The following is a 13,527-nucleotide window of genomic DNA, read 5'->3' as shown; positions in this document are numbered from 1 at the left end:
ATTTGGTGTGGAGGGAGAAAGACAATAGGATAGGGGAACAACTGTGTAATATCCAGTAAAAGGAAAATATGAAATGGAAGCCAATAGCAAACAAACAAAGCACAAGTGCGTTAAATGGCTGTTGTAGAGAGCCTGAACGAGCGTGCCGTGTCTATAACAAGTGCTGTCTACATGAAATGAAATGTAAATAAACCATACGTATGGACATCAAATGGAGTGAGAGACATGACCTGGGGAAAGAAATAGGACGATTGGATGTTTTGAGAAGGGGAAGGAAGCAGGGAGATGACACAGATAGAGGAAAGTGGGGAGAGGAGAAGGGCGTCTGGAATACAAATGGCCGCCGGCAGCCGGGCCCCTGGTGCTATCGGCTGGTAATGACTGCACAACCCTCAGCAGCTCTAATGGAAATTACTTCCAATTCCCGGCTCACTGTATTGATTGTATTTTGAATCAAATGAATACGGGTTGTGAGCTTGTCTCTAAGCCAAGTATGAACACTGTGGAGCTTGTACTTCTACCCTTCAGAGGATGATAAAGAGTTTGAGACTCAGAAGTTTGACGGATCGTAACTTTGAATTAGGGCTGAGAATGTATTTCTGAGTTGGGTAGTGGTTGTGGGAGAAACTTCTGTGTAGCAATGCAGGAGGAGTCACCAACGCAAAGGAGACACGGGGAGAGCTTTGATGTCAAACACTGATGGTTTATTTTGAGCGTCGGCCGGAGAGTTGACAAGACAAGTCCAAGAGTCAGAGGTTCTGACTTCCCGGTAGAGTTGCCACGTCAATTCTGAAGAACTCTACCCCAGATGTGTTTAGCTAGTTCAGAGAGAATCATCAACCTGCTGCATAACAAGATAAACCATAACACCTCGATCAGCTGACGCCAACAGGCAGGAGCAGGGAGACAGAACCCTGAGAGCACAGCAGCCAGGTTACAGCAGGTGCGTGTGCTCAGTCAGGACAGTTTGATAAACTGGGTCACAGTTAGGGGTCTTGGAAAAATATTTCCCCAACAGTGGTTGTCCCAAAGTTTCAGCTATGATAAGAACTGTTTGGATGTTCTAGTTTGGATACCATTGGATGGTTCAATGCTTCCTTTATTATGTCCTTGAGCTGATGATGCCTGAGAGAAAAGGACACAATACCTCGCAGCCGCACCTTCTAACGTGAAACAACATTCTGCCGTTAGAGGAAACAAACCTATCGTTACCTAGAAATGCATTTGAGTTATGGAGCTTATTCAGCATTTTACAATGTATTTGTAAATTGCCAAAGTGCTTTCAACAATGTACAGTATGAAGCCAACACGCAGACATGTTATGCTGACTGTAGAACTATTAAATAAAGTCAACATTTCAAGTTGTTAGAGTTGTGCAATGTTGCTTAAAACATGTTGAATGGTGATTGAGATTTTATTTGTGTCAGTTCGACTGCAACCCGGTCAGGAAAAACCCACATTCATGCAATGGTCCTGTTTTCTTTCCCTTCATTCACCTGCAGCTGCTGAGCTGAGTACTGGGACCGACCCTTTCATTTACAACCCTTGAATCCGGCCATTTGCATGACACAGAATGTACAAATAAATAATGTTAAGACTGTTACTGCTGTATGCTGTAAAGATACATATGCAGTGAGCAGACAGTAAAAGAGATTTGTGTAGCACATAAAAGACAAAAGCATAAGCTGCAACATGACTGCATTATGAAAGCAAACCGTTTCAATAACAACATACAAGCATTTAATAACACCGCTAACTTTCTTAATATATTACCTAACCAAGATTTGAGTTTCTCACAGCTAGGAATGTGGTTTTGAAAAGCTCTTTCGCAAAGGACAGCAGATTTTTGTTCGACTTGTTTTCACAAAAGTTACAATGGATCCCAAGGCAGAGCAGATTCAAGTTCAAGTTAGTACATTGAAAATGCTCCGTCCATTCACCTTGCTCCTGAAAAACATGTTTTTATTCTGCGATATGGCTTGGTTTACAGGTTCGATTTGTGTCTGTTCTTTGAAACTACTCTTGCTAACAAGGCTAAAGTAGAAGTTTGAAATGAATTAAGGATTTTTATTTCCACTCAATGAAAGTCGCCATTCAAATCCATTGTGAGTACATGATTGATTTCCTCCTACACTCTAATCATTTGATTTCCCATCAGAGCTTTGAACCACTTTCTATTTCCTCGGCCAAAAAGACCGCTTTTCCTTTTACTTTGTTGAAATGCTAAAGAACATGAACTTAGCTTATTTAATTAAGGAAGTCATTTATCACCACATGTGTTGTGTAATAGAAGCTTCGAATGAAGAACCAAGCGAATCTTGTCCTAACTGAAAGTGTTTACTTTTGATTAATGTAACAGTTTTCAACAAGAACATACTCGTATTCATTTACATATCATAACAGGAAGGAGCAAAAGCAGGACACATACTTGCACTTCAAAATAAAAGCATTTCCTTTTTTACCTTCAACATTTTACCCTTAACTTCTGTCAAGAAGCAAATAAACACTGCCTTGAATAAAAGAAGTTATCACCACATGAAACACACTGTGAGATCAACTTCAACACCTTTTTAGGTGTAACCCTTAGATCAGGGGTGTCAAACTCAATTTCATCGCGGGCCACATTAACATTATGGTTGCACTCAAAGGGCCGGTTGTAACTATATAAAATATACATATATAAATATATAATATATATAAAATAATGTATTATATTACATTATTGCCTCTGAATTGGATTATTATTGCATAACTTCATAATTACCTACGTCTGAAAGCAGAAGTCCAGGGCAAATAATTGCAAGTCTCTTCGGTGCGCATGTCACAAAATGATTTAAAAAAAGATCTGTACAAAATTTGAAAATGTAAAAAAAATTGAAATGTGGAAGAAAAAAGTCAAATTCTAAACAAAATTCATATTTGAGATGCATTGTGGGATATGTAGTGTATGGGCAACGCGCTTCTGCATGTTCGGCATGTAACCGTATAATAAACGTATTATAATCTCTTGCGGGCCACATAAAATGAAGTTGCGGGCCGGTTTTGGCCCCCGGGCCTTGAGTTTGACACCCCTGCCTTAGATGCATGGGTATTTTTTGACCCGGTGAGGTGGTTTAATTAGAGTATCTTTGTAATTACATTTTTTTATCATTTCATATTCCAGCTATTCCTCAAAAAACATGTTTTGGATATCGTGCTATTCAAATTTTAAGAAATTGTAGTTCTTGTATTATTACCCCAAGCTTCCATAAGTGGGTCAAACATGACCCGCATGCATTTTCTATGGAATTTCGTTGTTTTTTAAAAATGTAAAAAAAAAATCTAAAATTCTAAATAGTGAAAAATGTAAATATTAAATATTTCTAGTATTAAAGGTGGGGTAGGTAAGTTTGAGAAACCGGCTCGAGGTCGCTAGAATTTGAAAATACACAACCGGAGAAAATCTGCCACTTCCTCACAGAGCCCCTCCCCCAACACACACGAACGCGCACATGACCAATGAGGGCACGAGGTAAGTTTGTGCCCCAATGGAAGGCTGACAGGCAGGTAGGCCATAATACTGTAAATACTGTAAAAGTACAACCAATCGGTTGTACTTTTTACAGTATTACGGCTTCTACAGATGAAATTTTTTAATGGATTTGTTGTCAAAGCACTTCAGATATTCATCGCTATCGGGATGTTCAGAGCATTCCATGGAATATAACAAGTGTATCTCGAGCCGGTTTCTGAAACTTACCTACCCCACCTTTAACCAAAATAGTGATAAGTGATTTTTCTTAACCAAAATGACAAAAAAGGCATAAACACACATATTATTGTAATACGGGTCCTTTTTGACCCACTTATGGAAGAGTGTAGGGTCCAGTCACTCGTGCATCTAGGGGTAAGAAAACTGTATATGTTGACATGACAGATTACATAGCTGTCAGAAATCATTTCAATTAATAGCACCAATTGAAACTCAGAACAATGCGCTTTGTGGACATGGACTAGTGGTCTAGGAACGTTGTATACACACTACACACCTGTTGAAAAGCCACATCCCCAAGTACCTCAAATCACTGTTTTATAATGTATATTCATAACTCCAGTCTCATCTGATGATTGTATTGTCCTGTTCAAATTTGAGCTGTCTTGTCAACAAACTAATACGATGGATACCGACAGTGCTGATGTTTGGACAGTTCGTCAGCTCTCCTTCCTGAAGCTCTTGTTTTTCTCACACTCGAGTGCTCTAATGGCATCATTTGCACCCCATTACATCTCATAACACAAACAGCCGTCATCCAAACAAAACAACATTCAGGTTTCAGATGATACATGTGGAACGATGGCCTAATGAGTGTCAAATGGCCGTTTGATGCAAAGGGGAAAGCAGAAAAGGGCACAACCTTAACATCTGCCTTAAGTTGAGCTTAATTTGAGGCTTTCTTGAGTGAATTGTAATAATACGTGTGTGATAGAGAATATGTAATGTATTTCGGGTTTGTCGAGTATTATGTGTCGACCTCCACTGGAACAGAGCTATGAGCAACAATGTGGCTTTATTAATAATATGGTTTTCATGCATGGTCCTTTTTCTATTAAGACATACGTTTCAAAATGATACTGAGGCCATTGGAAGTTCATTTTTGTCAGTGGGAGAGATTCACTTTGATAATGTTCCTTGTGCTCAGCTCAGTTTATTTTTAATTTTTTTCCCTTTACCTTGACTTCATTTGTTCAAATCGAGCACCTCCACTCAATCAACATACTCTCTTATTCTCACACAGTCTCCCTGGATACTGTGAGGAAATTAGCACTCATTACTCAAAATAACACCCTGCCTATTCAAGCCTTCAACCTATTCAGTCCACTGTTCCTCTGACGTTCCTCCTGCGGGACATTAGGACCCGCTCACTGTCATTACGGCCCCTTTCTGCTCCGTCCTCCGCATTTAAAGGAGTGCTAATTAAACACCTGATGAAAATATCACAGTAATTCTGATGTGGTTCATAATTACAGGCCAGTTTTGAAAATCCCCCCCCCTTAGAAATGCATTAGAGAGAAAATAGCAGCCATTCAATTCAGTGATTATGTAAATGGTAAATGAACTGTACTTATATAGCGCTTTATCCAGTCTTTACGACCCCTCAAAGCGCTTTACATACTACATGTCATTCACCCATTCATACAGAGCAGTACCCCTTGCTCTAGGACCTAACATTCACACACCGTTGGCCATGCCATCGGGAGCAACTCAGGGTTAAGTATCTTGCCCAAGCATACATCGACATGTTGGCTGCATGGGCTGGGATCGAACCCACAACCTTCTGGTTGAAAGACGACCGCACTCCCTCGCAGCCACAGTCGCCCTTGTATGTAATACATGTAATGTATCTTGGAGGAATGGCCATTTAAAAAGATCTGGGCCCTTAGTCAGAGTTCTTTGTAACACTTACTTGTGTGAAGGCAACCGTCATATCTATCTATCTATCTAGTGAATGTTAGCTATCAAATTAGCCATCAAATATTACCTACCCACCCACCCACTTACCCACCCACCTACCCACCTATCTACCCACCTACCTGCCCGCCTGCCTACCCACCCACCCACCTACCTGACCGCCTGCCTGCCTGCCTACCTAGCCATCTATGTTACAAACACGGTAGCAACCATTAGCTATCTGCCAAATAAGCTAGCGAGCTAAAGTTAGCTTTAACTAGATAGCTAACCATTGCTATCGATCTATCTATTTAAAAAATATGTATTTCCTTTTCTAGTTAAAAGGAAATATACAAATACAACCTTACATACTTCAAAAGTTTCCTTTCACATTCCTAAAAAAACAACTTGTCTTTGCTCATTCAACATCAATTTAAATTGATGTTGACCCAACGTCAAGTCAATCAGAACTTTCTCAAAACACAATTTTTCATCTTTTTCAATTTTTACAAACGTGATTAGGGATTATTTTCATTTCGTGTTTTTCCTAGCTCTACCATATTTTCTGCAACAGAACTTGGTGGTAAAAGGTTAATTGCTTCATATTTGTTATGCCTGATTGCTGGAGTTGTATTTGTGTACATCCTCATTTGAACTCACTCTCAACGTGCTGCTGAAAACGTTTATTCTCAACAGCAATTCATAGCACAGCAACGGGACACGCATATGCAGACCTTAAAATGAAGTCAAGGCATCTCAATGAATAAATAAATGTGTTTTCTCTACCCTTGGCATATTTTAATTAGTAACAATGTGTGTGTGTGTGTGTGTGTGTGTGTGTGTGTGTGTGTGTGTGTGTGTGTGTGTGTGTGTGTGTGTCTCTCTTACTGGGGTTTGCCTTTGGCCTGACACGTGAGTTCCAGGTTCTCTCCTTCCCTCGTCAGACCCTGAGGAAACTCTACCACGATCTTCACCTCCGGTTTGTCTGAAAGTAAAGATAGAAAGAAAATTAAATGCTGGCATAACAGAACAGGTAATGAATTACACATCTTCCCTCTGCATATACTTAGAATGGTGCAGTGATGACATATTTTTTTGTGCAACCCAGAAGTTGGGTTAGTTGGCGAACATTAACCCAATGGTATTCTGAATGTGTTTTTGGTTTGAACCCTGAAATCTGGTCTGTGTTTAACACAAGCTGAAGACATTTGTGTTGGTGTACAACATACGATATGTCAGTACATACCCCAACTGTTGAATCTAAGTGTCTAAATCAGACTACATTAGCCGCCTTTAGCTTAGCGGTGGTGACGTGAAGTCATGTGACCGTGCTGTAGTTCCTTTATAGCCTAACGTTAGCCGCCTTTAGCTTAGCGGTGGTGACGTGAAGTCATGTGACCGTGCTGTAGTTCCTTTATAGCCCAACATTAGCCATCTTTAGCTTAGCGGTGGTGACGTGAAGTCATGTGACCGTGCTGTAGTTCCTTTATAGCCCAACATTAGCCGCCTTTAGCTTAGCGGTGGTGACGTGAAGTCATGTGACCGTGCTGTAGTTCCTATAACGTTCACTTTTTAATTCAAAACTCGAAAAGTGTTGTTAATATATGGAGAATATCCCTGCTAAACAAGACGTGAAAGTATCATCAACGTTTGTTGCCGTATAGCTTATTTTATTCAAAAATGCAAATCCATTGGCTTTTTGTAGGGGAACCAGGGAGATGCTAGCTTCAGGGTCTGCATACACATCATCCCTGCATCCTTTTTCACGGTAATCAGGTATTTATCCATCACTCATTTTCTTCACACAGAATACACGGTGCAGCTCACATAAATAGTCCCTATATGTTTAAGTAGTAAACACAAAACATTAGCATGTCCCGCCCCAGTAGTGCTGAAGTTAAAGAATAAAGCAGTTCAAGAAACAGGAACATTATTTTTTTATTACGATTGAGCTTCACACCACACCACCTCTGCTGGGTCTGGATTTATTTGACTTGACATGATGTTAACAACAGAATAAATTCAAGGTGTTTTTCCTTTACATCTATCTGACCACCGCTGCCTTTTTACCCCCAACCCTCTCTTCAATTTCATCAATCATTCTTCAGCAGGGTTGGGTCTACCTTGGGTATAATATTGATGGAATCGTAAATTAACCCCAACACCAAAACACAAGGCAACGCACTGGGGAATGACAGGCGTGGTTTGGACCCACAAGTAGTACATCCAAATACCTGATAACTATCACACACAAAACAAAAGGCAGTGTTGACTGCAGCGCAGGCGGAGAGAAACTGTAAGAATGTTGTTTTGACAATCAGCGGGGTGCTTTGACAGTTTCTGCTGTGCTATTCTTTGCAACCGACGAGTTTCTATTGTTCTCATTCCCCCGACTGTTGCTGGTGTTATCAAAGCTCTGTTCTCATCTTGGTGTGAGACATGATCCTTTATTCTGGACAAAAATGCAATTTTTTATTCAATCTGTCATCTGAGTAAGGGATTGAGTTTTGTGTTACCATGTAGAGAGAGAAGAACTGAAAGCAAAACAAGAGTCCTGATATCTGTTTCAGCTTTGAACCGTCCAACCAGTAAATCAGACACGAAGGGAACATGCTATATCAGTGTAGTGTTTGAGAGTGTGTCGCTGACAATTGAGCGGCCCGACCAAGCAAGGAGGCAGAACGTCCAGAACTATAACCCGGTGTGGGCATTTATCGAGCACGGGAAACAGCCCCAATCTTGCTTTTCCCGTGAGACCAGTCACCAGCCACAAGGATCTCACACACACGACCAGCCTCCTAACAGACAGGGAAACATAAGCCTACAGATACACACACACACACACACACACACACACACACACACACACACACACACACACACACACACACACACACACACACACACACACACACACACACACACACACACACACACACACACACACACACACACACACACACACACACACACTAATCAACCAACAAGACACAGGTGAGGGGGAGGAGAACACGGGGCACCAGGTGCACACAATCAGCAACAGACATGGGGAAAGGGAACACTTTTCAACATAAAACCAGGAAACAGAGACAGACAAACTAGTTACATAAATTCCCCTGCTTCCTGTGCAATGTTTTATTGCTATATTACCCGTAACGGAGGCCGAGATCTATGGGCCCAGAGATCACCTCCGTTACAGAGATACAGTAACTCATTCTTCTTTATGAATGAGTTAGAGTTATTACTTGTATGACATTTCTTTTTATTTTCTGGTAGGTATTATTATATCAGCCCTTGTACATGACTTTTTGAAATTGTTAAGATTTTTTTTTAATACGTTTTCTAACTGATTTATCAAAAGCTTTGTCGGTATTTCGCCAAAAGATTTGAGGTATTTTACCAAAAACAATGTCATCGGATAACTCACAAAAAGGTTGGTTTTCTTGTATATATTCAATTGAATTAGATCATTAAACATACAGTAACACACAACATTAACATTACATTGGTTGTACTTAGTCATTTTGATGAATATCTGTGTTGAAATGATACAAAATTACTTGTGTTTAGTTGTTATCATTTTTCTAAATTTATTTCTAAATGTTTTTTTCTAGCCAACTGTTTATGTTGTTGTCTTTGATGTTGTTGTGTATTATATGTTTGGATGTACTTTATAACACCTTTTTGTGCGGTCAATTTCTGTATAAAATCAATCAAAGTTCATTAAAAAAAGATCCAAAATGATGGCTGACATTTTTTGCAATATATTAAAAGCCTCAACCGATAATGGCTTCTCAAAGACATGTGTTGCTTTGTGTGAGATGACGAAGAAATCGTTCAAACCTCCACTCATCTCAGAGCAGACTGATTGCTGAGTCACTGTGCCGTAATTACACTTCCCTGATTGTTATTCTTGTTTCCCCCCAGTATTAAATCCTGAATGCACAGTTTGCTGCGTACATGTCTAATCAGCCTGCAGACACGAGGCCTGAGTTACGATTTCAAAAGCCGGCTGTAAAGTTTCACACTGCCGTCCGACCTTCTCGGCAACAAACAACACGTGTCTGGTCATCCATCTGTCTAAATCACACCCTGTCAGCGGCCGCCTCTCCGTCTCCGTGATGGACAGCAGACGGGCGAAAATCCAAGTCTTCTGCTCAGTGGGCATGTTCAGACAGCGAGCCTTTGGTTTTGTTTCCCACTGCAGGCGCTACACGGCAACTTTTCTTCACTCTCGTAGCCGACCTTGTCATCTCGGAGCAATAAACATGAAGGACGCCGGGCATCTGTAAGTTGTTTTGATAGCCGCGAGTAGATATGTCGGCGCTTTCTTGTCTCTGCTTGATGGGTAAACACAATGCTGCACAGCCAGATCCGCCTCCTGCCTCTTCGGTGGGAATGAATTAGTGTCTACAGTATGCAAGAAGGCCGTTATCATTACGCTAACTGAATTATTTGCTTTATTGTGCGCCTCACCTCATAAGCACTCGAGACGGCACTATCCATCTCCGTGCAGCCTGGCGACCTTAAGGGAGAAGCAGCGAGTCGACGCAGCAAAACAGCCCGCTCCGCTCATACACATAACATTACACGCTTATTTAATTACGCTATCCCCTGACAATGGCCTTTTTAGCTGTTTACTTAGCACACAATGCACTCCGCTCTACTAGCAAATTGCCCACACAGTGAGTGATTGAAATGTAAATCACCTCGTCTATCAGGATAATATATCATCAGTAAACAAACACCACCATAGTACGCTTTAATTCTTAGCTCTTTATAATGTCCTACAAATATGTAGCTGGATTATATAATGGCTTGTAGAAAAAGACAACTGGCGAACCACAAGACATGACAGGGAGTTTGCACCCATCACTGTCTGAGTTAGCTTACCAAACACTAATTAGGTCTCTATCATTAATTAAAGAGTCCTCTCCTGCTGATGTTCAGGTGTATATCAGTATGTAGTGTCTCTACTTTAAAGAGTCCTCTCCTGCTGATGTTCAGGTGTATATCAGTATGTAGTGTCTCTACTTTAAAGAGTCCTCTCCTGCTGATGTTCAGGTGTATATCAGTATGTAGTGTCTCTACTTTAAAGAGTCCTCTCCTGCTGATATTCAGGTATATATCAGTGTGTAGTGTCTCTACTTTAAAGAGTACTCTCCTGCTGATGTTCAGGTGTATATCAGTATGTAGTGTCTCTCCTTTAAAGAGTCCTCTCCTGCTAATGTGCAGGTGTATATCAGTATATAGTGTCTCTACTTTAAAGAGTCCTCTCCTGCTGATGTTCAGGTGTATATCAGTATGTAGTGTCTCTACTTTAAAGAGTCCTCTCCTGCTGATGTTCAGGTGTATATCAGTATGTAGTGTCTCTACTTTAAAGAGTCCTCTCCTGCTGATATTCAGGTATATATCAGTGTGTAGTGTCTCTACTTTAAAGAGTACTCTCCTGCTGATGTTCAGGTGTATATCAGTATGTAGTGTCTCTCCTTTAAAGAGTCCTCTCCTGCTAATGTGCAGGTGTATATCAGTATATAGTGTCTCTACTTTAAAGAGTCCTCTCCTGCTGATGTTCAGGTGTATATCAGTATGTAGTGTCTCTACTTTAAAGAGTCCTCTCCTGCTGATGTTCAGGTGTATATCAGTATGTAGTGTCTCTACTTTAAAGAGTCCTCTCCTGCTGATATTCAGGTATATATCAGTGTGTAGTGTCTCTACTTTAAAGAGTACTCTCCTGCTGATGTTCAGGTGTATATCAGTATGTAGTGTCTCTCCTTTAAAGAGTCCTCTCCTGCTAATGTGCAGGTGTATATCAGTATATAGTGTCTCTACTTTAAAGAGTCCTCTCCTGCTGATGTTCAGGTGTATATCAGTATGTAGTGTCTCTACTTTAAAGAGTCCTCTCCTGCTGATGTTCAGGTGTATATCAGTATGTAGTGTCTCTACTTTAAAGAGTCCTCTGCTGCTGATGTTCAGGTGTATATCAGTATGTAGTGTCTCTACTTTAAAGAGTCCTCTCCTGTTGATGTTCAGGTGTATATCAGTATGTAGTGTCTCTACTTTAAAGAGTCCTCTCCTGCTGATGTTCAGGTGTATAGCAGTATGTAGTGTCTCTACTTTAAAGAGTCCTCTCCTGCTGATGTTCAGGTGTATATCAGTATGTAGTGTCTCTACTTTAAAGAGTCCTCTCCTGCTGATGTTCAGGTGTATATCAGTATGTAGTGTCTCTACTTTAAAGAGTCCTCTCCTGCTGATGTTCAGGTGTATATCAGTATGTAGTGTCTCTACTTTAAAGAGTCCTCTCCAGCTGATGTTCAGGTGTATATCAGTATGTAGTGTCTCTACTTTAAAGAGTCCTCTCCTGCTGATGTTCAGGTGTATATCAGTAGGTAGTGTCTCCACTTTAAAGAGTCCTCTCCTGCTGATGTTCAGGTGTATATCAGTATGTAGTGTCTCTACTTTAAAGAGTCCTCTCCTGCTGATGTTCAGGTGTATATCAGTATGTAGTGTCTCTACTTTAAAGAGTCCTCTCCTGCTGATGTTCAGGTGTATATCAGTATGTAGTGTCTCTACTTTAAAGAGTCCTCTCCTGCTGATGTTCAGGTGTATATCAGTATGTAGTGTCTCTACTTTAAAGATTCCTCTCCTGCTGATGTTCAGGTGTATATCAGTATGTCGTGTCTCTACTGTGACATGTCTCCATGCTTTAATGTTCAAAAATCTCTTTATTTTTCTGACTAAAATAGTGAACAAAATCAGTTAGAAAATACTTGCAATGTGTTTCAATATTGTTCAATGGCCCTAAAATGTGTCTGCAGAAACACAAACAGAACAAATAAAACATTAGCTACTCTAACTCTCATATTTAGCAATAAAAAAATACCACCTAAACTTAGATTTCAACAGAAACTGCGTACATTATTTTTACCTTGCATCTCGGGGCTTCTGTCCAATGCCACTATTTGAATATTTACAATGAAAAAATGAACTCATAAATGATTTACGGTTTTTCTTTTATTATATTTTCTGTACTAAAAACCATGACTCCAAAACCGAGGTACACCCTGAACTGAGCAGATTGTACTTTAACACCTCTGGCTAATTCAATAAGTACACTTCCAATTAACTCCAATCAAATCAGCCAAATTGCTATTTTTAGAGTAAGGAAAAAAGAAAAATCCTTTGAAAATCAAGAGCTGCTCTTCAGGAAACTCAGTCACTTACAGAGCCTGATAATAAGGAGCACGACAGAAGTCAAAGAAATGAAGACAATCTCCAATTATGATGTTCCACACAATAGGTTATAATGTTCCACGGATAATACTCAGAATATAATATTAAACTTGAATGTTTTGTTGGCTGATGCAGTATGCACAGAGTCTCTCTCTCTGTTATCAGAGGCCGACTAAATGCCACGCTGCCTCTGAAGATGATCTGATCTCCTCCTCTCGCTCTCCCGGGGAAAGGTCATATGGCTGCAGAAGAGTTTTATTTTTTTAAAACAGAATGCTAGGACATGCCAGAGGCTAAAGACATAAGGTTACCGGGGCATGAAAGGCATACATTCTGTTATTTTGCATCAATAAAAATATCTAAAGCTCCGCATTACAAAGGCCTGGCATATTAATTACTGCCCACACGGCAGGGATTCCATCGCTATGAGAAGTCCAGTATTCATATATATATCTAAGGCAAACTTAGGTGTTGCAAATATCTGTCTCCAATACCCATTGATATTCTTTACTGTTATACATTTTAGCAATAAAAACATAACCCTGGACCATGGGAGTTACATTTAGAAATGTAAGAGTGGCGCACTCACCACAGATAATGTGTCGTAACGTATCTTAACGTATCTTAACGTATCATAACGTATCTTAACGTATGTTAACTTATATTAACTTATCTTAACGTATCTTAACGTATCTTAACGTATCATAACGTATCTTAACGTATGTTAACTTATATTAACGTATCTTAACGTATCTTAACGTATCATAACGTATCTTAACGTATGTTAACTTATATTAACGTATCTTAACGTATCTTAACGTATCATAACGTATCATAACGTATCTTAACGTATCTTAACGTATCAT

The 13,527-nt window shown here is 40.0% G+C and overlaps 1 protein-coding gene across 1 annotated transcript in view; it reads right to left on the bottom strand.

Moving 5' to 3' along the window:
- The window catches only part of LOC117458568 (cell adhesion molecule 1-like), a 539,809-nt gene that overhangs the window by 78,254 nt on the left and 448,028 nt on the right, over positions 1–13,527 (bottom strand). Inside the window, exon 5 of the mRNA XM_034099144.1 lies at positions 6,317–6,413. Coding sequence (XP_033955035.1) covers positions 6,317–6,413 — 97 coding nt within the window. The remainder of the gene's footprint in view (positions 1–6,316; positions 6,414–13,527) is intronic.

The sequence above is a fragment of the Pseudochaenichthys georgianus genome, chromosome 14, assembly GCF_902827115.2.
Source record: "Pseudochaenichthys georgianus chromosome 14, fPseGeo1.2, whole genome shotgun sequence".
Taxonomy (NCBI): Eukaryota; Metazoa; Chordata; class Actinopteri; order Perciformes; family Channichthyidae; genus Pseudochaenichthys; species Pseudochaenichthys georgianus.
Note: the sequence above shows the minus strand (reverse complement) of the source record. Positions and strands in the feature narration are given on the sequence as shown.